The 25,393-nt window shown below is 38.9% G+C and overlaps 1 protein-coding gene across 1 annotated transcript; it reads right to left on the bottom strand.

Annotated features, from left to right (window-relative positions):
* Nucleotides 1–19,444: 19,444 nt before the first annotated feature.
* LOC120081084 (uncharacterized) lies at nucleotides 19,445–24,826 on the bottom strand. The gene is made up of 5 exons (XM_039035764.2): nucleotides 24,642–24,826; nucleotides 22,317–24,543; nucleotides 21,061–21,255; nucleotides 20,765–20,939; nucleotides 19,445–20,654 (listed from the first exon to the last, which is right to left on the bottom strand). Exons 2-5 carry the CDS (start codon nucleotides 24,447–24,449, stop codon nucleotides 19,726–19,728), a joined length of 3,432 nt encoding a protein of 1,143 aa, XP_038891692.2. The 5' UTR covers nucleotides 24,450–24,543; nucleotides 24,642–24,826; the 3' UTR covers nucleotides 19,445–19,725.
* Between the last annotated feature and the right edge of the window lie 567 nt (nucleotides 24,827–25,393).

The following is a 25,393-nucleotide window of genomic DNA, read 5'->3' as shown; positions in this document are numbered from 1 at the left end:
ACAGAAGAGTGTCAACGTCTTGACATAGATCTGGACGGTGGTTTTGCTTGCCGGCATGTGGAGTGGATGAAGAGAAGAGCTTCCCTCTCAAGCTTACTCTTCTGGTAGAAGTGGCCTTTGTATAGAGCTTCAATGATGGGGATCGGAAGGATTCTTTGCCCAGAGACTCACCTCTCAGCCTTGTCTCTTAATTCTTCCTGGATCTACTCTGATTAGTCGTTCAACCAGTCTCTCTCTTAGATCAGTATATACATTTTTTTTCTGTATTCAAGCATCCTTTTTCAGTGGAATGGCCGGAGCTATTTATAGGCTAAGCTTTGACTCTTTGCATTGTGGTCCCCACTTTATTGTTAAGACAATTCCTGAAATGGTGGAGTGAATATTCCTTCTGTTACACAATCAATCTCGTCGAAAATGCACAACAGTCAGCTGTACACGCGTCAGAATCCTCTGTATTTGCATTGTAGCTCTTTACATCCTCGATCGTTTGCCCGCATGCGGTGTTGTTTTTTATTACCGCATGCGGTTGAGATTGTGTTGATCGCTTAGCTCTTGATCGATTGCCACATGCACCGTCATCGCGTTGATCGTCTATTCATTCCTGAATGATGGGCGCAATGCGACGTAGATGCATTGTTCTTTTTATCTTGAGCCTTGAACGCATGTGGTGACTTGATTTCCTGCAAAACAGACTTGAAATATTCTTTTCTACCATCGCAATGGTGTCAGTGAGTGTATTGATGACAATTTATAATTCTTGCATTTCTTAGCTAATTTCTATACAATTTATGCAACTTTCCTTTCTTTTGGCCGCAATATCTAAATAAAACAGTATAAATAACTTGTATTTCAACAAGTTATCACACCCCCAAATTTAGATATATGCTTTTCCTCAAGCATATCTTCTACTAAGGCCATATTGTTCAATTCCTATCCTAATTTTTTGCGTCGATTGGTTGCTCTGAATGCTCCATCTAGGCAACATTACTTAACAGTGCAATTTCCTCCCATCCTTGATAATTCCTAACAAAGCCCTACTTTATTCTTCTCTACAACAAATTTCTGCTAAAAAATGCTTTTCTAGTTTTAAAAAGAATGTTTACCTCTTCTTGTCAAAACAACTTGATGCGTTTGGATGTGGTGGTCAAATTTTGCGTTGTTTATTAGAGACTGTTGATCATGGTTACACCCTTCGTTTTGGCTTATTCCCACGAGTGTCATTGGAACATCCAACTACGGTTGTGTGCCAATCTCAACTTTAACTCTTGGATTTCAGAGGAGTTTTCTCTTGCTTCTTTTATTTTTTTTTTCTTTTTCTCATTTTTCTCTTTTCATATTGCTTTGTTCTTGGAAACCCACCTTCGTTTTGACTTGCTCCCACGGGTGTCATGCGAACATCCAACTACGAGCAGGCTCCTTTCACAGCTTAACTCTTATCAGGTTGGGATTGTTTTTTAGTTTTCCCTTGCGCTGACATTGGAGTTTATATGAAAATTTATTTTTTTAAAATTTTTTTTTGTAATGGAAACGCATTTTTCTTAATGACCGCATCACTTGATCTTCAGATCTTCCCCACCCCTATATTTAGAGATGCGCAAGGTCCTCATTGCGTTGTTTGGACAGAATAGACAAACACTTAGACAAAATTTCAAAAAGAAGGTTTGAGCAGATTTTTGAAGGATAAAAGGTAAAGCATTGCTATAGCCACGAATTAACTAAGTGTTAGTCAGAAAATACAAAGTGTAGGAAATGTTTCTAAGTGTATGCATAAATACATCATGGCAGCGCAATGAATAACATAAAATAGAAGATCAAGTATATCGCAAATAATGACAAAGGATGATAAAGAAGAGGCTATTACGTACTTGAAAGAATTGTTACTTAGTTGTATTAAAAATTAACTAAGTATACAAGAGATTACAATTAACGAAATACAAAACTTTTATCATGTACAAAGAATCAAAGAATCAGCTTCTTTACATAGAAAAATAATAGATGAAGTTATCTTTTGTTTTTGATTCAGATGAGTGCACGATTAAAAATTAACACCACACTTCCATTAATGCAAATACATTTTTGCTGAGGACGGGCAACAACGTATGTATCATCGCAACACACCCCTTAACTCAATGCGTTTCTGGAGGACGGGCGCACGGTATTTCTACCAGTGCAACACTACCTCAACATAGTGCGTTTTCACTAAGGACGAGCTAACAATACATACGAGGGCAACACACCCCTCAACGCAATGCATTTGGGTATAATGGACGCAAAGTGTATCTGTTATCCTGAAATCCACCCATCATCGCGTTGCATACCAATTTTTATTTTTCCTTTTTAATTCATCAATAACGCAAGCCAAGAAGACTTTGCAGTGTTCATTGTTTTATTCAGTCATTCACAAAAATTTTAAGAACAGCGCTACTAATGTATGTAAAATAAAGAAATTAAACATGACATGGAAGTACAAAATTGAATTAAATTGAAGGAAAATACAGAAAGCATTAAAAGCTAATCCTAATAAGCAGTAAATAACGAAATTTAGAAAGCAGTAAATGAAAGCTATAAGAAAGAAATTAAACATAGATATAGGGATGCTAATTGAAAGAAGTTTTCAGAATTACCACAATAGCATCCCCCGCAAGCGGTTAATCCTGCTTGCCCAAGTCAATGGTCTCCATGCGTCGATCCACATCGCCTCCATAGTAAGGCTTAATTCGTTGACCATTGACTTTAAATGCGTTGTTCCCATCTTCAGTTATCAGTTCCACTACGTCGTGGGGAAAGATAGTCTTGATGCGGAATGGCCCAGACCAACGAGACTTCAACTTCCCTGGAAATAATCGCAAACGTGCGTTAAACAATAATACCTGTTGACCTTCGACGAATATCCGGTTGTTTATGCGGTCGTCATGCCACTTCTTAGTTCTTCCTTATAGAGCTTGGCATTTTCATAGGCGTCCCTTCGCCACTCGACCAGCTGATTCAGTTGCAGCTTTCGGACTTTCCCCATACTTACTAGATCAAAGTTCAGCTTCTTGCATGCCCACATCACCTTGTGTTCCAACTCGAGCGGCAGATGACAAGCTTTTCCGAAGACCAGGGCATATGGGGACATGCCGATTGGATTTTTAAAGGCAGTTCTATATGCCCACAGCACTTCATCGAGCTTGGGTGACCAATCCTTCCTAGAGGTACTGACTACCTTCTCCAAGATAGTTTTGATCTCTCGGTTAGAAATCTCTGCCTGCCCATTAGTCTGTGGGTGATAAGCGGTTGCAACTCTATGGCTAATGTTAAATTTAGTCAACAGGTTGGTGATTATGCGGTTGATGAAATATGAGCCCTCATCACTGATTAAGGCCCGTGGCGTCCCATATTGGGCAAAGATATTCTTCTTGAGAAACTTCGCCACCGTGGCCGTATCATTCTTAGCACATGCGATGGCCTCAACCCACTTCGATACGTAATCAACCGCGACCAGGATGTATTGATGAACTTCTAATGGTGGAAATGGGCCCATAAAGTCGATTTCCCATACATCAAATAATTCAATCTCCAAGATTGACGTCAAAGGCATTTCATTTCTTCTAGACATGTTCCCCATTCTCTGGCATCTATCGCACTGCATAACATGGGCATGGGCATCCTTAAACAATGTTGGCAAAAAATACCCACTCTATAGGACCTTTGTGGCGGTCCACTACCCCCCAAAATGTCCTCCATAAAGGGACTCATGACAAAGCTCCAGAATGTGCTTGACTTCATGCTCAGGGACGCATCGACGTAAAATATGATTAGGTCCAAGTCGATACAGAAAGGGGTCGTCCCAGAAATAAAACTTGACGTCATGTCTCAGCTTCTTCTTCTGCTGGTAAGTATAATCCTCTGGTACTTGACCGCAAACGATGAAGTTCACAATATCCGTATACCAGGGAACATTAATGCCTACCGACATAAGCAGCTCATTAGGGAATTTTTCTTCAATATCTTTTTCTTTCTCCTGAACCTCGCAATTTTCTAATATTGACAGATGATTAACGACTTGGTTCTCGGTGCCCTTCCAGTCCTTAATTTCTAGGTCAAACTCTTGCAAGAGCAACACCAACTGTATCATTCTTGGTTTCGCATCCTTCCTTGTCATAAGATACTTGATTGCAGAATGATCAGTATAGACCATAACGTTTGTTCCAATTAAGTACTATCAGAATTTCTCTAATGCAAATACCACCGTGAGCATTTCTTTTTCTATGGTTGTATAATTCTTCTACACATCATTCAACATTTTACACGCATAATAGATAGGATGAAATACCTTGCCTTTGCGCTGAATCCAAACTACGATCACTGCATATCCGCTAGCATCACACATCAACGCAAACGGTTACGTCCAATTCGGCGCAATCAGAATGGGTGCGGTGATGAGTGCATTCTTTAGTGTGTGGAATGCTTCAGTGCACGCATCATCAAAATCATATTCGCAGTCAGCTTCAAGGAGCGCACTTAGGGGCCTTGCGATCTGGGAGAAGTTGCAAATAAATCTTCGATAAAATCCCACATGTCCCATAAAGCTCCTAAGTGTTTTCACGTTCACTGGTGGTGGTAGCTTGGAAATTGCGTCAATTTTCGCCTGATCAACTTCCAATCCTACCTTTGATATTTTGTGACCTAGCACAATTCTTTCTTCAACCATAAAGTGGCATTTCTCCCAGTTCAGAACAAGATTAGTTTCCACACATCTCTTCAAAACTTTCTCAAGATTAGATAAACAGGAGTCATAATTATTGTCGAAAACTGAAAAATCATCCACAAATACTTCGACTGAATCCTCCAAGAAATCTGAAAATATCGCCATCATACATTGTTGGAAAGTACCTGGCGCATTGCAGAATCCAAACGGCATACGACGGAATGCAAACGTGCCAAATGGGCATGTGAAGGTTGTCTTATCTTGATCCTCCAGCACAATTGCAATTTGGTTGTACCCTGATTAGCCATCAAGAAAACAAAAGAATTCATTCCCAGCAAGTCTGTTTAACATCTGATCAATAAACGAGAGTGGCAAGTGGTCCTTTTTAGTGGCCAAATTTAATTTTCAGTAATCCATACAGATTCTCCACCCCGTAGTAGTCCTTGTGGGAATTAATTCATTCTTGTCATTGGTGACGGCTGTCATTCCCCCTTTCTTCGGAACGCACTGCACTGGGCTCACCTAGCTGCTATCTGATATAGGGTAAATGACGTCTGCATCTAGCCACTTTACTATTTATTTCTTCACAACCTCCCTCATGGCAGGGTTCAAGCGACGTTGCCTCATTACAGATCTCGTTTTGCCTTCTTCCAGATGAATCTTGTGCATACAATACGAGGGACTGATTCCTCGAATGTCTGCAAAGCCTTTGCATTGTTTTTCAGGATCTGGATGAGTGCATCCTCCTTCTCTTTACTCAGCGAGGCAGATATAATAACCGGTTACATGTTATTATCTCCTAAGTACACATATTTGAGGTTCATAGGCAACGGCTTCAACTCTAACACAAGTGGTTCTTCTATCAATGGCTTAGTGCATTGCGATGTCCATTCAAATAATTTGTTCGTTTCAAAATCTGATTTAATTTGAATTGCGGCGCAATTCTCCTCCCACATTGCGCCGATTCTAAAATCTTCTTCCTCCAACTCTTCAAGGGACTCGTGCCAAGGTTCTTCCTTCAATTCCTTAGCATATTGACAATTCTCCATATCACTCAGGTATTTCAACGCATTGATAACGTTGAATTTAACTTGCTGATCGTCTACCCTGATGGTAAGTTCTCCTTTTTGTACATCGATCAGTGCCCGCCCTGTTGCAAGAAATGGGCGACCTAAGATGATAGGCACCTCTCTGTCAGCTTCATAATCTAATATGATAAAGTCAGCAGGGAAGATGAACTTATCTACTTGCACGAGTACATCCTCTATTTTGCCCTCGGGATGCGTTATCGATTTATCGGCCAATTGCAATATAATTGTGGTTGGTCTTGCATTGCTGATATTTAGCTTCTTGAAGATCGACAAGGGCATTAAGTTTATACTAGCCCCTAAATCACACAGTTCATTTCCAACCTTCTTCCCTCTTATTGAGCAAGGCTATGTAAAACTCCCAGGATCTTTCATTTTGGTGGGGATGTTGTTCTGAAACAGCGCACTGCATTCATATGTTAACACAACTGTTTCATTTTCCTCGATCTTTCTTTTGTTTGCAAGTATATCTTTGAGGAATTTCACATAGCTCGGCTTCTATTCTAGAGCTTCTATTAAGGGGATATTGATGTGTAGTTGTCGGAGAATATCCAGGAACCTCTGAAATTGCTTACTATCATCTTTCTTCTTCAGCCTGGATGGGAAAGGTGGAGGGTCCCGCCGAATTTCTTGTTCAATTGGCTGCTCATTGAACTGTTCCTGCTAAGTTTTAGTAGTTTGAGGTTGCATTGATTTTGAATTCAAGTCTTGCTGAGATTCATCTCTTATAGATGTACTTACTTCTGAACTGGTGATTCTGTCATTAATGGTTGATTGGTCATCATTGACAATTAAATCTACTGGTCTTGTTATTGAATTTGGTATTGGTGCTGCTAGGACCGTTGTTTTACCACTTCACAATGTCACTGCTTGACATTGCTCTTTACCACGTGGCCCCGATGCTCCCGAACTGCTAGGTAGCATACCATACGCTTTATTCTTTAATTCAATCGCAAGTTGTTCAACCTGCTCCTCCAAAGTTCTCAGGGAGGATGCTTGTGATTGCCTAACTACCTCGCTCTTCTCAATATAATGTTTCAATAACGTCTCCAGAGACGAGGTACTACAAGAGGTGTCAGTTAAGAAAGATTGGTCATAGGGTTGTACACTTTGAAAATTACCTGAGCTATGATCCTGATTAATAAAGACTAGAGGGTTGCCTCGATTCCCTTAATATTTGTTCTAATGATCACTATCACTTTGGCTCCCCTGGTTGTGATTCTCGTCCCAACTGAAAGTTGGGTGATTCCGCCAACCAGGGTTGTAGGTGTTGCCAAACGGTTCATTATAGACAGAGTATACAGGTTGTTGATTCCACGGGCAGACTTCCACTGAATGTCCCTCTCCACATTGAACGCAATTCATTGCGGCAACGTGTGTCAGCGCATTAACTTGCGCTGATCCTTAAGAGAGGTGTCTTTGCTGATCAGCCATAGTCTGAAGGTGAGAGGTCATTATGGACATCTGATCTACCAGGGTGCTCCTTGTATTAGTCAGTACAATGACACCTTCTTCTCTTTCTTACTCCAAACCTCTTTCCTTAAGCTCGTGTCTAACCATTCATCTGAATTTCACGAAATGTGATCTAAAATGCTCTTGGCTTCCGTATACGACCTGTCAATTAATCCTCCTACAGCAGAGGCATCAACAACTGCTTGCGTTTGTTGATCCAAGCCATTGTAAAAAGTCTCCATCAGAATGCAATCGAGAATCCCGATATGCGGACAACTCTTCACTAATTGTCCGAATCGCACCCAGGCGGTGCTCAAAGTTTCATAGCCCATCTATTCGAAATTCAACATATCCCTCCGTCTCCTTGCGTTGACGGCTGGAAGGAAGAATCTGTTCATGAACCTTTCAACAAACTGATCCCATACGTTAATCTCATCTGGTTCTAATGACTAAGCCAACCTCTTTGCTTCATCCCGTAGTGTATATGGGAAGAGATATAATCGAAGTCCTTCTTGAGTCACACCAGGTATGGAGAATGCGCTGTACATGTCTACAAAGCTGGTCAAATGAGCATGCGAGTCTTCTCCTTATAATCCCTTGAATTGTCCCGCATTTTGATCATTTGCAGCATAATTGGTCTTATCTCAAAACTTGTGTTCTCTTCAACCGTAGGTCTTGAAATTCCTGGCGAGAAGTTATAAAAATCCAGTACTGCATAGTTCCTCATAGGGATGTTATGGTCGGCAGCAAAAAAATTGGATCTTGTGCCAGTCGGTTCACCTCTTGATTCCCTGCGGGTTCCTCATTGTTATCTGCCATATTCTCTGCTTAAGTCGGACCTGATGTACTCTTGTGCGAAAAATATACCTGATCTCTAGGTTAGCTTAGAATTTCTAGATCATTCTAGTACTCATAAACCGTCAGACTGCTCTTCGCGATAAACAGCCAGTACAAAGAGATCTGTCCTGCAAAATATCACAAATGTACTCAACAATAACCGTTACCAATGCCCGGCAACGGCGCCATAAACTTGTTGTGACATAAAATTCTGTATCTTATGCTTATTCACACTACTTACAGCATGCAGACAAATATGAATATAGATGAATGAATCATACAAGCTCACATTGCCATAAACCTAATGACGTAAAGATGGAAATGGAATGTGGATGTTGTGCTAAGCATGCCTACTTCTAGATATATGCGTTGTTAACTAAATGCTTGTAGTATGCTATAGAGTAATACGTTGTCACAAGTTTCCTTGCGCTGAAACCAAGTATAATTCCAATGCAAGTTTCTCGGAGTGATCCGAGGTCGAACACAGGGATTGTTGTCGTTAGTGTATTACATTTGTGATATATGCGACCGGTGTTTTTACAATTAATAAAGATTGTGTTTGTATAGGAAATTAAATTACGGTAAAGTAAAATTGTGTAGATAAACTAAAGTTACGTTAATAAAATAAATTGCGACAAAAATAAACCTAAGCTAACATGATGCAAGATACAAGATACATGATATACATGATGCTGAATTCGAGACCGACTGCGAAGTTTATACAACTAAGGTTCCGCTTTCCCTTGGCATACACCTCTCGGTGATCGGCCGTGTTCCCATATCTCTATGGTGAAACAGGGATGAACGTGACGAACACAAGGTTGCTTCCATCTCTGGAAGTACTTCTCGCTTTAGTTAACGCATTCTTCCAACCCTCTCTCGATAGGCGGAATGGCATCTTCACTTCTGCTCTCACAGGTGAAGATGTCGTCTAGCATGTTTGACTAAACATAATTATTTCCTTAACCCAATTAATTACTTGCTTAATTCATGCTAATTATCCAAGGGATTAAGAAAACATCATGGAGAAAGTGAATTATGGATGAACGAAAATAGACAGAAAGATGGAGATGGAAATGATCATAACATTTAATTATAGAATTAAGCGTCTGATACATGGTGTGAATGATAAAGTAAAGAAGATGAATACAAGTGATGATAAAAAGATAGAAAGAAATACAGAAGAGTGTCAACGTCTTGACATAGATCTGGACGGTGGTTTTGCTTGCCGGCGTGTGGAGTGGATGAAGAGAAGAGCTTCCCTCTCAGGCTTGCTCTTCTGGTAGAAGTGACCTTCATACAGAGCTTCAACGGTGGGGATCGAAAGGATTCTTTGCCCGGAGACTCACCTTTCAGACTTGTCTCTTAATTCTTCCCGAATCTACTCTGATTAGTCGCTCAACCAGTCTCTCTCTCAAATTAGTATATACACTTTTCTCTATATTCAAGCATCCTTTTTCAGTGGAATGGTTGGAGCTATTTATAGGCTAAGCTTTGATTCTTTGCATTGTGGTCCCCAGTTTATTGTTAAGGCAGTTCCTGAAATGGTGGAGTGAATATTCCTTTTGTTACGCAATCAATCCCGTCGGAAATACATAACGGTCAGCTGTACACGCGTCAGAATCCTCCGCATTTGCATTGTAGCTCTTTACATCCTCGATCGTTTGCCCGCATGCGGTGTTGTTTTTCATTACCCCATGCGGACGAGATTGCATTAATCGTTTAGCTCTTGATCGATTGTCGCATGCGCCGTTATCGTGTTGATCGTTTATTCATTCCTGAATGATGGGCGCAATGCGACGTAGATGTGTTGTTCTTTTTATCTTGAGCATTGAACGCATGCGATGACTTAATTTCCTGCAAAACAGACTTGAAATATTCTTTTCTACTATTGCAATGGTGTCAGTGGGTGTATTGACGACAATTTATAATTTTTGCATTTCTTAGCTAATTTCTATACTATTGACGCAACTTTCATTTCTTTTGGCCGCAATATCTAAATAAAACAGTATAAATAATTTGTATTTCTACAAGTTATTAGGCTACCAGTTTGACTTCTTTAATGTTTTATACATTTTCGTACTTCCTCGATGTATTGCATAGGTTGAACTATGTGCCTCTTCTAAAATAGCCTATTTTAGGGCTAAGGTATTAGGTACACATACTCTACCTTCCTAAGGAAACCGCCATCCGCTCTTATCTGATAATCAGACCTCAAGCCTTTACCTACATCTTCAGCTATCCTTCGAAGATCAAAATCTTCTAATTGTTTAGATAAAATATCATCAATTAGGGTAGGTCGTACTTGGAATGAAGCTAACAATCCTCCCATCTGGCCAACTGCTAGAATAGCATTAGCATCCCTGAACTCATACATCAACAACTCTCTGACTGAGCCAATAGTAGATTTAGTTGTTCCCGACTTTCTACTTAGAGCATCTACCACTACATTCGCCTTATCAGGATGATACTCGATAGTACAATCATAATCTTTGATCAATTCGATCCACCTCTACCTCAAATTCAAATTCTTCTGATCAAAGATATACATTAAACTTTTATGATCGGTGATATATGGCAACACTCTCCGAACAAATAATGTCTCCATAGCTTTAAAGCTAAAACAATAGTTGCCAATTCCAGGTCATGAGTAGGATAATTGCACTCATGCTTCTTTAACTAACAAGAAGCATAGACTATTACTTTCCTATCTTGCATCAGCATGCACCCTAATCCCTGTCGGGAGGCATCACAGTAAATCTCAAACTCTTTACCTAAAGTAGGTAAAGTAAGCACTATTGATATTAGCCTCTGTTTCAACTCCTTGAAACTTTTCTTGCACTCTGGTGACCACTTAAACTTCACATATTTTCTGGTCAAGTTCGTTAATGGAAGAACTATTTTAGAGAAGCCCTCTAAAAATCTCCTATAATAACTTGCCAAACCCAAGAAACTACGTACCTCAAATACAGTAGTGGGTCGCTCACAATTAACTATCGCTTCTGTCTTCTGGGGATCCACACTGACTCCTCCTACAAAAGCTACATGCCCCAAAAATACCACCTGATTCAACCAGAAATCACACTTGCTAAACTTGGCACACAACTCATTTTTCTCACAATGTCCACAATACTATCCTCAGATGTTCCGTATGCTTCTCCTTACTACCGGAATATACTAGAATGTCATCAATAAAGACTATTACAAACTGATCTAGGTAGGGATGAAACATTATTTTCATAAGATCCATGAATATCGCAGGGGCATTCATCAAACCAAAAGGCATCACTTGAAACTCGTAGTGCCTATATCTGGTTCTAAATGTGGTCTTCAGAACATCTGCTTCCTTTACCTTAAGCTAATGATAGCTTGATCTCAAATCTATCTTAGAGAATACCACGGCTCCCTTAAGCTGATCAAAGAGGTCATCTATATGAGGTAGTGGGTACTTGTTCTTGATTGTCATCTTATTCAACTGCCTATAGTATATATATATCCTGAGACTACCATCTTTCTTCTTTATAAACAAGATTAGTGCTCCCCAAGGTGACACACTGGGTCTAATAATACTTTTTATCCACTAACTCCTGTAATTGAACTTTTAACTCCTTCAGCTTCGTCGGCACCATCCTGTATGGTGCCTAGGAAATAAGAGCTGTACTTGGAATCAAATCAACTATAAACTCAACTTCTCTATCAGGCGGCAAACCTGATAATTCTTCAGGGAATACATCCAAAAACTTCTGCACAACTAGTACATCTTCGGGTTTCAGTTTTTTATCCTATGAAACAATTATATGAGCCAGATAGGCTTCACATCCCTTACTCAACAGCTTCTTAGCCTTTACTGCTGATATTAAGCTACCTGGAAGTAACCTTTTGATCCTACAAATAGTATTTCCTGTTTACTTTGTCTCTTGAATACTATTTCTTTCCTAAAGCAACCAACAGATGCATAATATTTACTCAAGAAATTCATGCCTAAAATAACGTCAAATTCTAGTAACTCTAATGGAATCAGATCAACCCATAAACTTTGACTTCCAATTACTATCTCACAGTGCTTATAGTACTCACGCACAACTAGAACATCTCCAACAGGTATAGAAATAAACAAATCCTCAGGCATATTCTCAAGCACTCTATCTATATGCATGCAAACATATTAGATATGAATGAATATGTAGCACCGGGATCAAATAATAAATAAGCAGACTGGTTACATAAAGTTACTGTACCAGTCATGATGTTTAGAGACTCCTCTGCTTCCTGGTGAGTTACTGCATAAACTTTACCCTATTGTTGGGGTCGTCCTGCTACCCTTTTCAGCTTTGCTCCATTGAAACCCTCACCTTTGGCTCTAATTGTACTAGGCTGATCTACTGTCTGGTAAACAACTTTCTATTTTGCATGAGCCTCACGCACTAGCTGAGGACAATCTCTCTTAAAGTGTCCTGCCTGTCTACACTAGAAACAAACATTCCTACCACTATAGCACATTCTTGAATGATGCTTCCCACAATTAGCACATAGGGGTTTCCTACCTGTACCAGCCACCGACTCACCAATATGTCCAGTTACTGATCTACTAGTTGACCCACCTGCATGTCTTGATTTTTTCCTACTTGAACCTTGCTGGCTCGCTATTCGGACTCAAATCGATGACATTAGTTTGACTCTCGCTGAAACAAAAATATTTATAAATCACCGAACTTGCATCTTATACTAACACATAGTATAAGTAGAAAACATAGGGTCGATCCTCAAGGAAGGCTTAATTCTAATCTTTTGTTAAATTAACTTTGACTATAAAAGTGATAAAACGAGGGGTTTTGATGAAACTAAAAACATACTAAAAATCAAGAGACAAAGGATTAATGTAAACAAGTATAGATCAATATTGCTCTTAATTCAAGTTATACGCTCAATGGAATTCCTATCATCGAATTCTACTAATTAAATTCACAATCAAATTATGCTTGCAACTACTTACTTAACTCGATTAAGCTAGCCTCTACAAAGGCGGACAACTAGCAATAACCTAGTCAAGAGAGCATCCTAAACATTGATTAAGGTTGGATAGGCCTAACCCTAATCAACCTACATGCTTCTACCGTTATTGGGTTCGATAGCGGCTATATAGAATAGAAAACACGCGCATTAAGTTATAAGATTCAATTGCATCGATTAATTGTCAAGATAGCTTACTTAATTAACTAAATTTTCTTTAAATCTAGTAACTAAGGCATCCTAGAAGTAGCCATCAAAAACACAATTACTATTGCCTCTTGTAGATCTTGGCTAGACATTCTATCGAACACATCGAAAGCAATGCATTCAATCATGATTGTGACAAAACCAAGCATCTAGGTTATACATGTTCAAGATATATGTCATTCAACATGCTTCAAGAACTAAAAAAACAGATTCAATAATGCTCAGTTCTGATTGTAAATGATAAAGAAAAGGAGAAAACTTAAAAGAATTATAAGAACCCTAGAAACTAGAAACAAGATTCAATAACTACTTCACAAACTCATAGACAAATTCATGAAGAATTACAAAAATGTTGCTTACAATCCTAAAGGAAATCAAAATCTAACCTAAATAGGAAACAAAATTACCAAAGAGACGAAATGATACAGAGAGAAATCCCAGCCTTCATGAGAATTGTGCTTCCTACTTTGCAGAAACGAAAGGAAAAGTGTTTATATTCGCAGGGTAGCGTCGCGACGCTAGGATATCATTGCAACACTAAATCGTAAAAATACCAAGGAGCGTTGGGCTTGAGTCATGATGTTGGTTTGCACAAGGCGTGCGCAGACAGTCTCATCAAAATCCGGAGTGTTGCAACGTTGCCATGTTTTGCAACAAATGGATGCTTTCTGTCTTCAAGCATTGCTCAACACTTCTGGAAGAGTCGTGATGTTGGGTTCGATGGCATTTTGGTAATTACTCCAGTTCTCTTCAACTTTGCTGACTTTTTGGTCATTTTTTTTATCCTTTTTAGCCCAATTTCTCAGTATGACTCTAATCGCTCCTAGAATTGTTTTACCTACAAAATGAGCATTAAAAACAAACAAACAACACAATTTTGAGGGAATTAATGTAGAAAATATATCTCTATTAAAGTCCTATTACTTGCACTTCTCTATCCCCTCATAACTAAATGTCTAGAGAATGAAGGCCTAAAACTCTTACCTTTATATTGTACTGGAACTCCTTACTACTCTTCCTTAACCTTCAGCAACAGTTCTACATCCACTAAGCTTCTTTCAACTCTGATAGCTGTCTCAACTAACTGAGTGAAATCCACCCAATTAGTTGTGGAAGAAACTAGGGTACGGATCTCTTTTCTCAATCCATTCTCAAATCTCCCATATCTCTCCTTCTCTTCTGCTATAATCAGAAGAGTGTATTGCGACAGCTCTGTGAACCTCTGCTCGTATTCAACGATCATCATCGACCCCTGCACTAATCTGAGGAACTAATCTCTCTTAGCTTCCTTAAAGGAGCTAGGATAACATTTTTCTTCAAAAATTTTTCTTCAAAAATTTTTCTAAACTTTGGCCAAGACATGGCTTCTGAACTACTTCTTCTAGCGCCTACCACTTTCCACCATCTCTCAGCTCCTTTCTGTAACAAGAACACTGCTAACCCAACCTTATAGTTGTTCGGACATCTCGTCACACTAAAGCATTTTTCGATCAAATCCAATCAGATCTCAACGTCTGCCAGATCGGTGGCACCTTTAAACGTCGTTGCACCTAAGGCTTTTATCCTTTCAATGTCGTACTTCTTATCTAGATCTGCCAGAACTGACCCCACACTCACCGCCAACCTCTGGGCGATCCTGTCAAATACTTTATCCTCTAGCTGAGGATCTGCTCCCACCTGCAGGTACTCGATTCACTTTCTAAAGTCATTTCCGTAACTACTGGATTTTTACCTCTTCTTCTACTAAAATCTAGATCCCTTCTAACTTTGGGATCTCCAGCAGTAGGGTCAAGGTTCCCATCTGTTGTCTGCTTGCTCAGCTTGCCACTTCTTCTCGACATCTTTACCTGTTTATAAAGTACACATGTTAAGGACTCACATTAGGGACCTAGATAAATGCATGAACTCTCTCTTTCTCCCAAAACCTTATACTCTGATACTAACTTGTCAAACTCTCTCCCTATATGAACAAGATATGTGTACAAGTACATACAAAACCAATACCAAAACTTCTATCTGAGCTAAAGTCCTTGAGTGGCAGAGCAGTAGCAAAGTTACCTATTGGGAAGTTGATCGCTACCCGAGGATAGAAAAACATTCAAAACGATGTGAGCTACTAGCCTAGTGAGTTACTTAATTAAAACATAGTTCTCATGCTTAAAACTGAAACTAGAAAATCGTATACTAAAATTTGAAACTTGCCAAGCAAACACGTACATAAAACTTTTAATCATCTCATGTCTGAAAACATAACGAAGCTGATTATCAGTTGAGAGAGAACCCTTTTTCTAAATTCTTTGACGTCAAATCTACCTACGTGCACATGGTAATAACTAAGTACCGTCATACCTTAGGTACTATGGCTCAGTTACCTTCTCTAATCCTTTCAATATTGAGCTTAACTTAATCAATATAAACTTATTTACTGAAAAGTATATGCTTTAAACATAATAACATAAACTGAGTTATAAGGTTCAAGTTACTTAAGTGCAAACATCTAACGCATGCTTTGAGTAGTTGAAGCTTACTAATTAAAACATGGTTCTTACTTAACATTTAGCATGTGTTCACATCATAGGGAAAATGTGTTGCTTGGAAACTTTTTGTAAGATAACTAGCATGAGATTAGACTATCATTAAAACATGGTTTCCAATAAATATTTAGAAAACAATTATAGTTACTCACGACTTTGACAACTCCTTTTAAGGTTGGTAAGCTTTTCCTATTGGTGTCAACCCTGTGGACATAGCAACATGCTTTATCTACTAGTAATGGTCTCCCTTTCAAGACTAACTTCCATAATTAAGCTCATATTTAATCTTAATATAGGGTTCCTTCAACCTAACGCATACCTTAGGTATTCAACACTTAATATAGGATTCTTTCCCTTGCACAGGGCCTTGCATCAATCATCCCTTACACGTGCCCTGTCTTCTATGCGTCCAAGCCTTCAATGCCTGTTTCCACAATGCATTGCACACTCTTGCACAACTCATTGCATGGCCTGTCCATTTGTGCGCGTGCCAGCCCTGGAGCTGCCTGTTTGTTCAACCCAAGCAACTGCCTACTTGTTCAAAATTTCCAAAATCAAATTTCAATTCAAATAACTTATTTTCCAGGCCTTTTATCACAAAATTTCCTTCTACCAACTTGTTTAGAATTTTCTTAACATGCTTACTTAGCTTGGACCTCCTCGTGGTTTGGCCAAAAACTTCAAATCTTCAACATTGGCCCAAATTTACTTGAAAGCTCAACCTTCTTGTAAAACTTTCAAATTTCAGCTCGATTCCTTTGGAGTTTCCTTCTAGAAGCCTAGATAATCAACTAGACTCATAAAGCTTTCAAACGGCTCTGGAATCACCTTGATAGCACAAGTGAAACGCTCAAATCAAGCTTTGGAATCTGGCCATCCCTTTATACACAGATTGCATGCTTTCCCTTAATTAACAAGCTGCCACATCATCCACTATTTGAAATTAAATGATCTGATCATGAAGCCTGCTACTTAAATGGTGGTTAAGTTGATCACCTTCCCTTGGCCATCAACGCAAGGCTTATACTCCATGTGGTTAAGTTGATCACCTTCCCTTGGCCATCAACGCAAGGCTTATACTCCATGCCATCACTTGCTACCCCTTGGTCGCATGCCCCTTCGAATAGTGCATCGCCTAGCCTTAGCCAACGCATGGCTCAATCCCATCGCATCACCAACTAGGCGCACGCCTTGACCATCGCATGTTCTTACTGTCACGTGTCATCACCAGCCAACGCACAACGCAAGCCTTGGTGCATACCTCATGGAGCAATGCATGCCTCATGTCTCTTGCCACCAACGCACTTCTATGCACATGCACAACCTTCCAATGCATAAGGCCTCATGTCGTGCCCGTCGCTACTCGACGCTTACTCTAACACATTACCTTTCCTCGCATAGGCTCGTGGCCAATGCATAGTCTCACAACCCACACACTAATTAGCGTGCATGCCCAGCCTCAACGCCTAGGCTGCCTCGCCCATGTCGTGTGCTCGATGCCTCGAAAACCCAATGCCTACATGCCCTTGCCTTGTCGTGTGCATCAATAACCTCTCAAGGCCTTGATCATCGCCTGTCTCTTGCTAACGTGTAGCAAGCCCTCGGCCAACACTTAACCTTGGTTGTTGCACACCACATGCTTCACAAGCTTCATCGCAAGGCTACACTTCGCTTCAACACTTAGCCAAATTTTCTACTTACTAAAACCAAACACCTTACTACCCGAGATCTCATTTCTCAAAACTCAAGACTTTTCCTTTCTTCTTTAATATCTTCATGTCCTTCCTTACAAGCATAACAGTATTTCATACTCAACTTACTTAATACATTAGTGAACATACTTAGGTAGAAAAAATAGAGTTCAGGGTTTACACTTCAAAAGTTACTTTGGCATCCAAGAGTCATAAAAAATCTGAAAAATCCATATTTATTTACATTATTAATGTTCTATGTGCCCATTTAATTTATGTATTTGCATTTATTAAATGTTCATGTATTTAGTTGATAGATAAATGGTTGTGTACTTTCATAGCGTCTTTTCATTTTGCATAAATAGTGTTATATTTTTCACATAAGAAAAAGAAGATTTGAACATGTAAAGTCTTAGGCCTTAAACCTTCTAAGCTTTTTGAGTTTTGTTGTGTATTCTTGTGATAAAATACATGAATATTTGGAGCATTCAAGTAAGGATTGATCTATCTTGCTTGTAGAGTGCTTTGAAGATTGATGGTTGATAGGAGTTTCAAAGCTTTATCCGATCCTTGGTTTATTAGATCATCTAAGTAATATGTCATCTAACCTATCTTAGGGGTTGAGATCAAATTGGTTTTGGGGTCTATTGGGGTTGGGTTATTTGGATCTTGTTTTTCAACATGGTTCATAGATCTGATTCTTGAAGGTTTCTTTACAAATTGTGTACACTCCAATTTGATTTCAATCTGTAGTTCTAATGAACAATGAACTGCAAAAACAAAAATTCTGCAATGACTTAAATAAAGAAAAGAATGTAGGTTATGGTGGTTTTCATGGAAGAGGTAGAGTCTCTTTATCGAAGGGGTGTTTTTATGGAAATGTTCCAATTGATGAGGAAAGATTTTGATTAATGAGGTGGCTGCCAACAAGGTTTTCGCGAATAGATATAATTGGGGGCAAAAAGGCAAGATAAGAAAATTTTCCTAAAGGGTCAATTTAATATCGTATGTATTCATTTTAGTGACTCTCACTCGAATTTTACACCAAATTTCTCGGTGACTCCTTTCCCCTTTATTTTTTGCCTTCTTCGTTTGACCTGGAATATTGTAGCTATGTGGCTGCTTTAATGAGGTGAGAACAGAATCATATTTGACTAGACTGCGATTTTTTGAAGAGTGGAAATTTCGAGTTAAAAAGCAGTTCCACTGTATATATTTTGTCATATTTATAAAATTACATGGAATCTACTAATCTAGTGTGAACATTAATTTCTATTCCAACACTTAAAATCGCCGCTCCAATCCTCCACCAACGAGATGGACTGTTGCCTCTTGGTCTTTGACCCATTTCATTCTCTCAATCTAACCCTTCTTCTCCCCGACTCTGACATCTCCCTGGTGGGTGAAAAGGGTAAGCCTCCCATTTGTTCACCATCATTCTCCTCTCCCATCAAAGTAGTATCGTTTATTTGCACTGTGATACTCATTGCGGGTGGCTTGGCTTGTACAGACCATCCGCTCTAGGTATTTACGAGACCAAATTATCGTTTTTTGTTTGTTCGTTTTTCTTGTGAATCTTGTGCACCGTTACATGTGCCATGCAATAGCTCCATGCACCCACTGGACACCACCCTGTCATGAAACATGCCAATTAATTTTGGAAACTAGGAAGGCTCTCCAAAAGAAACAATAAAAACAGGAGGCCTCTATCGCTTTTGCTTTGAACTTTTTGAGGGTTTTAGCGCTATGCCAAATGAACTAGTTTCCTATTTTTCATTCACAGAGATCAGTTTTCCAAGTACTATTTTACAATGTTCAACACGTAATCTACAATGGGCTCATCATTTCCATGCTAACGAATGATTCAACCTTCCTTTCCTTGATGATCTGAATTGCAGCTCCAACTATTATCTTTGTTGAATTTGTGGATCATAGTTCTAGCAATATTTAATTTTATACTTCTGAAATTATATACAACAGAGCATGGACAATGATAATGAGCATAGTTGCATGCACCAAGTAATTACAAGAAATGATCTCTGTTATGATCGACTATAGTTGACGATGGCAGAGGATCTTGGTTAAACAGTATCATCAGAAGTTCATCCAACAAAGTGGCAGAGGATCTTGGTTAAACAGTATCATCAGAAGTTCATCCAACAAAAATCAAATTGTATGATAACATTGACAGGAAGTTCAATACAGTTTGTACACATTCACTCGCGCCAGAGAACATGTTCCCAGTCAGCAGATAAAGACCCATCGGAACAACCAGCGGGAACCTTGCCCTCAACATGGCTTCTACTTCCATTCCCAGCTTCAAATCCTAAGAAGGGTTCCATTTCAACACCCAACCCTCCTCCCTTTTTTACCTTGTTTTCACCAACGGGCCAATACACTCTCTTGCTTGCAGGATACAAGTGTTCTACTTCTACCTCCAGTATTTCTTCTCCAGCAGGGGTCAAGCTTATGTTGTTTCCACGCCTCCTTAGGACATCTTGTCTAGCCAGTACTGAAGCATCTAAATTATCAACTTCGTTTTTGTTATCTGCAATAGGATGGTGCATTGTTGAGATACCCAGACCATGCATAGTATCACCTTCATGTGCCAACATGTCGATCTCATTGCAACCGGAGTTTGTAATTTTCTGCACCTTTCCCGTATCCAAAGAACTTAAGCGCTCACCTCGAGATTTTAGAATTTGAAATCTAGACATGACATCATCTACATGGCTGCTCCTGGTCAAGGTAGGTGAAATGGATGGAACAGCAGGCGCAGAGTCATTCCCTTTGACCTTCGAGGTGGGGAATGAAGAATCCATGTCTTTGATATATGGGACTGCAGTTTGTTTCTTGTCGAGTGCTGATTTTTCAGCCACGTCCTTTTTACCCAAAACCTCAAAATCAGACAGTGTTACTAAATTTCCGACATCCCTATGCCTTACTACATCCTCTCGACATTTAAGAATATGAAATCTAGTAATCACATCATCTGCTGCATGACTAGTCACACTCACGGCAGGGGAAGTCTGAAAGGAGACAAATGAGGTTGAACCAACTTTAGTTTTAGACGCCAATGTCCCAATGGTGTTTGAACCAGGAGATGCATCAGAAATAAGTGCTTCGTCCAAATTTTTGACATTTTCTAAGGCATAAAAAGTATCCCATAAATAAATAAATCTAAGCAGAACAGAGCATTGACTCTACATGCCAAAGTACATACAATATGGGAAAAGCTCTAGCATCAAAACTTACCTCTCACTTTTGGTGATTCATGTTTCTCCATTTCTGACCTTGCACTATTAAGACGAGCTCTCAAGTTGTTGGCACATAATGCAGCTTCTGCCTCAAGCCATAGATTCTTGTACAAGAGAGTTCGGGGATGTTCTTCGTCATCATGAAAATTCTCACTCATAGCCTTCTTAAGAGCCTAAAAATACGATAATGATATAAGTTGATAACATTCTTTATATGTTTACAGTTGACAATTTATCTTAGTATGCCTTCCACTCAACAAATGAAAAAATGTCACTTCTTATCCTAATCTATACCTTGGTCATGCTATCTTCTTTCACCGAGTCAATCCTGTTCCTAAGATAAAGAGAGTCGGCAGCTTCTTTGTCTTTCTTGACAGACAGCATGTATTGATTTTTTTTGTCAACATCATTTCCATCATTTGATAGACACTCCAAATTTCCACCTTCAATCTTTGTCATCTGCAATTGAGACTTGAGCACTCCGACATCCTGGAAATCCATATGAACAAGAATATTATTATATAGTCACAGCAATTATAATTTGCATTGCCACAACGCAGTGAGAACTTCTATTGTCAAATGTGATGGATAAACTCAAACAAGCTAGCTCTCTGAATAAATAAGAGATAAAACAAAGAGGGGTAAAGGGTAGATCCCCGGTTGATAGGTTGTAATGGCCAATGGAGAAAGAAAGGGAAAAAGTAGAAACATAGATGTATTTATCAATATAATTAATTTCTAAATGCGATATTAAAATGGAAAATTAAGGAAATCCAACTGCAGGTGATAACTTCCTCTTCCTCTTCCTTTTATATAATATAATAAAAAACTGCATGTGGTAACTAAAAATCCTGAATCTCAAACTGCCATCGTTCCTCACCTTTTTCAAAACTTCTGTCACCTTTGACCTCACCTTTGTCTCATAAGAGTAAAAAAATGATTAAAGTAAAATAAGAACGTGAAGTTTGGTTGAGGAACTAACAGTTCTTTTCTTTAGCATCAATAGGGATAGGACTAAATCTTCAAAGGCAGGTAGACATGAAAGAATACAAAGCCCCCAAAAGTAGCATTCAAAGGTATATATCAGGTAAAAGAATACAAAACTTTTGGAAGGTCGTTTTAAATAGGACCTTTTGGATTGGAGTCCATTTCTTAGTTAGTTTTGGAAGTCCTCTTTTGTGGTGGTGCATCTTTTCTGTACACCCTTTCAATAAAAGCTTGGTTTCTCATTGAAATATATGTGTATACTTGCAGGATGTTAAACTGTATGAGCATTCTGCAATATGTCTGCGTTTTTAATTCAACAGAAAAAGAAAAAACTGCTCCATAGAAAATCTTCATCAGTGTGCCAGTGAAAATGTGTATACTGATCCTGCGTCATCAGCATCATGGGTTTAAACTGAAATCATATTTGCGTTGAAAGGGGTAGGATATAGAGAGATAGGAGGAGCATAAGATTATAACTGGTACTTGAATTTTCATAAGCGGGTTTTCAAAATACTACTTTCTGAACTTTACGGAGAAGAAAGTAGACAGTGGACATAACATACCAAATGAAGTTGATGAAACTGCTCAAGATTTTGTGAAGTCCTTTGCTCAGGTGAGAGAGAACCTTGTGATCCGACACTCTTCAAACAAACATCAAGGTTATTTATCACAGCCTCAAGGGACTTGACGTCTTTTTGGTGTAATGCAGCCAACCCATTTAAATGACATACTAGGAGCAATTCTGATAAATTGTGCAATGTATCAACCAGAATCCGGATATCAATTTTTGAGATTGATTCTCCAAGAAATAATTTTACAAGCTCAAAAGGCAAATTCTGGACATGTTTTGCAACATCATATGGCAAATGATTCAAACCATTTTCAAAGGAGTCGTCACAATTTAATTCTGCATCTGCGTGCTTTTCCATGTAACTTGTAGGTGCAATCTTTTTCCCAGACATTAAGTTATTCTTATATTTACTTTGTGGCATGGAACAGGAAGAATAGGAGCCACCAACATCTTCTCCTGGTTCATGGATGCAACCAGTAGTTGGATGAAAGCCGCCCATTTTTGAATAAAATTCTCCTGCTTTCACAGAATTACTAGTTTTCTGTGTTGCAAGCAAGGAGGAACCAGCAATTGAAGGCATCTGTGTAGTAGATGTTGCACCTTTCTCCACAACGCTTCCTATGGTGCTTTCACTTGGTTCATGAACGAAGACTTCCACAGTATTCTCAGCAGAAGAAGGGAGTACTTGAGACAATGAGAGATTCACATCGTTATTAACTTCCACCATGTTCACACTACTCGGAGTACTAGTTTCAAAAGCTTGAAAAGGAGAAACACGACAAATTGGAGCTCCTTTCCAGCAAGGTGAGTCTACTGCTGCCAAGTTGTACTGATCAAAATTTTCAGAGGAACTCTCAATTGTTGTGGCAATTTTTGTTTTAAGGTCCAAACTAAATTGGGGACTGGAATCAGGAACGTGAAGTCCCATTCCAGCCTTCAATGTATGATCTGGTGAATCCTCAGCATAATGTATATTGTTTCGTAAGTCATGAGTTTTGATTGATGAGAACTCGGTAACAATAGGGTCATGTTTATCTAAACATGTTCCATGGTTCTCTGTACGGAAGAATTCCTGGCTATCAGAGTTAACTGGAAGAAACTTCTTTAGATTTGAAAGGTCATCGCCACCTTGTTTTGCTTCAAAGGACTGATCGCCATTACCTGACATATGACATGGACCAATGTTGCAGACAAAAGAATCAGTATCAAGAACAGGTGGTCTTATGGACAAATTAGTATTGGGAGGATTGACAATTGATGTAGTCACACTCAATCTAGCATCTTGCTCTCTCAAGATTTCCTGATATGGAGCCTTTCGCAGATATTGAAAGTTGTGAAATCTTGATGCTGGATTTGAAGGTGGTGTCCTAGTCTTAGGGTGACATCCTGGAAATGCAGAATGGGCATCCATGTCAGATATTCTTAAATCATTAGCCTGCTCGATGTTAAGGTTCTGCTTCAATAACAATTCCTCACTTGGACATTCTCTTACAAACTCGTTGCATCTATTCAGATCAAGCATATCAGTAGAATGTGAAGACTCTTCAACCGATCTCTCAAAGCCTGAAGTTCCATGAGAAAAGTTTGTGCACGGAGGCACACTGAATGTAACAACATGCGAGTTCGATGGCCAATCATAAGTTGGTTGATCAAATATGACCACAGGGACAGCTTTGTTACATGAAGTGGAGGCATAGGATGGATAGTATGGTTTTTCTTTGCCAATACTAGTTGTTAGTCCGGCAGAGGATTCCCCGGATACGGAGGGGTCGGTTGACGACACTGTAAGACTGCCCAAAAGAGGTTCGTGTTTATCAGAAGGCTCCATCATAGGTTGCAACCTAGGGTATTTAGACCCCGTAGCGAAGGATAACCAATCAAATTCAGGGGTGGAACTGGAAAAGAAGTCAAGGCCTGAGGTTTTGGTGGTGGAAGGGAGCCAATTGTGTAGTGTAGAGTTCAGGGGAACCCCAGCCCCAACCCCAAATGAAGGTTCGGTCATGTCTACAAGCGGGCTTGAAAAAGGTCGAGTGACCGAACGATCAAGAGTAAAGGGCGGCGCCAGATGTGATAGATTGGAAAAAGATGATGAAGATGCTCCATTACCAACAGAGGAAAACCCCATGTTGATATTGTAGGAGAAGACCAAGCTAATGGATGAACCGACGACTTCTAATCCAAATCAATCGAAAGGGGATAGAATAACATCATCAAGATTCCTGCAAATGTACAATTAGAGAGAAGGGTATAAATCACAAACGTAGAGGATTTTTCAAATTGTAGTGAAGAAACGAAAATGAAAAAGAAGAAGAAGAACCATAATACTGAAGTGGAGCAGAAGGGGGGATGGTGGCACAGCGTTTCCTCTTCCACCTTCTGGGGAAGAAACCAGAAAAGTAAAAGGTCGGTAGAGTCCTTTAGTTTTATGAATGGGATGAATGGGATGAATGGGATATAGTCACAAATAACTCTTCCTCACTTTCACTTTTCAATTGTTAAACTACTTTTTCTTAATTAATGTTTCCAAATCTTATATATTATCTGAATTTCCAAATTTTCAAATAAATAAATTACTAATATTTTAGATGATGGTACATTTTTTTAGTTTTGAAGAAGATCAAATTTTACCAAAAAGAAAAAAAATGGAAAATATATAGAATTGTTAATCTGCACCAGATGCACTGCATTTCAGTAAAAAGTCTAAATATATAAAATCTCGGTGTTATTTTGTCCGAGTCGAGATCCACATATCATTTTTAAATATTATGCATCATTTTCAAATCTAATACCAGCTCTTACCTCTTCTAAAATTTTATTGTGTAACAAATCTTATATATCCAAATCATAGGTACAATTTATGTTTACACAAATTTTCAAATTAATTTACCAAGTTATGTAATTTTTTGCCGTGTAATTTTTAAAATTTTGAAAAGATAAAAAAGATTAGGTAAGATTTGTGAAAATTATGTGATCTTGATCTTCATCTTTGCCGAGATTCTATTAAAAAAAATTAACAGTTTGGATATAAGATGAAATGGTTGACTTTTTATACAAATCTCGATCGAGAAA

This window comes from Benincasa hispida, chromosome 1 (assembly GCF_027475165.1).
Source record: "Benincasa hispida cultivar pf3 chromosome 1, pf3_genome.v1.1, whole genome shotgun sequence".
Lineage (NCBI taxonomy): Eukaryota > Viridiplantae > Streptophyta > Magnoliopsida > Cucurbitales > Cucurbitaceae > Benincasa > Benincasa hispida.
Note: the sequence above shows the minus strand (reverse complement) of the source record. Positions and strands in the feature narration are given on the sequence as shown.

Excerpts from the sequence above, each read along its gene's own strand:
- LOC120081084 (XM_039035764.2), bottom strand. The coding sequence starts at position 24,449 with ATGGGGTTTTCCTCTGTTGGTAATGGAGCATCTTCATCATCTTTTTCC. Across the intron at positions 20,940-21,060 it reads AAGAAGATAGCATGACCAAG|GCTCTTAAGAAGGCTATGAG; the intron begins GTATAGATTAGG and ends TCGTATTTTTAG. Across the intron at positions 20,655-20,764 it reads TGAATCACCAAAAGTGAGAG|AAAATGTCAAAAATTTGGAC; the intron begins GTAAGTTTTGAT and ends TTTATGCCTTAG.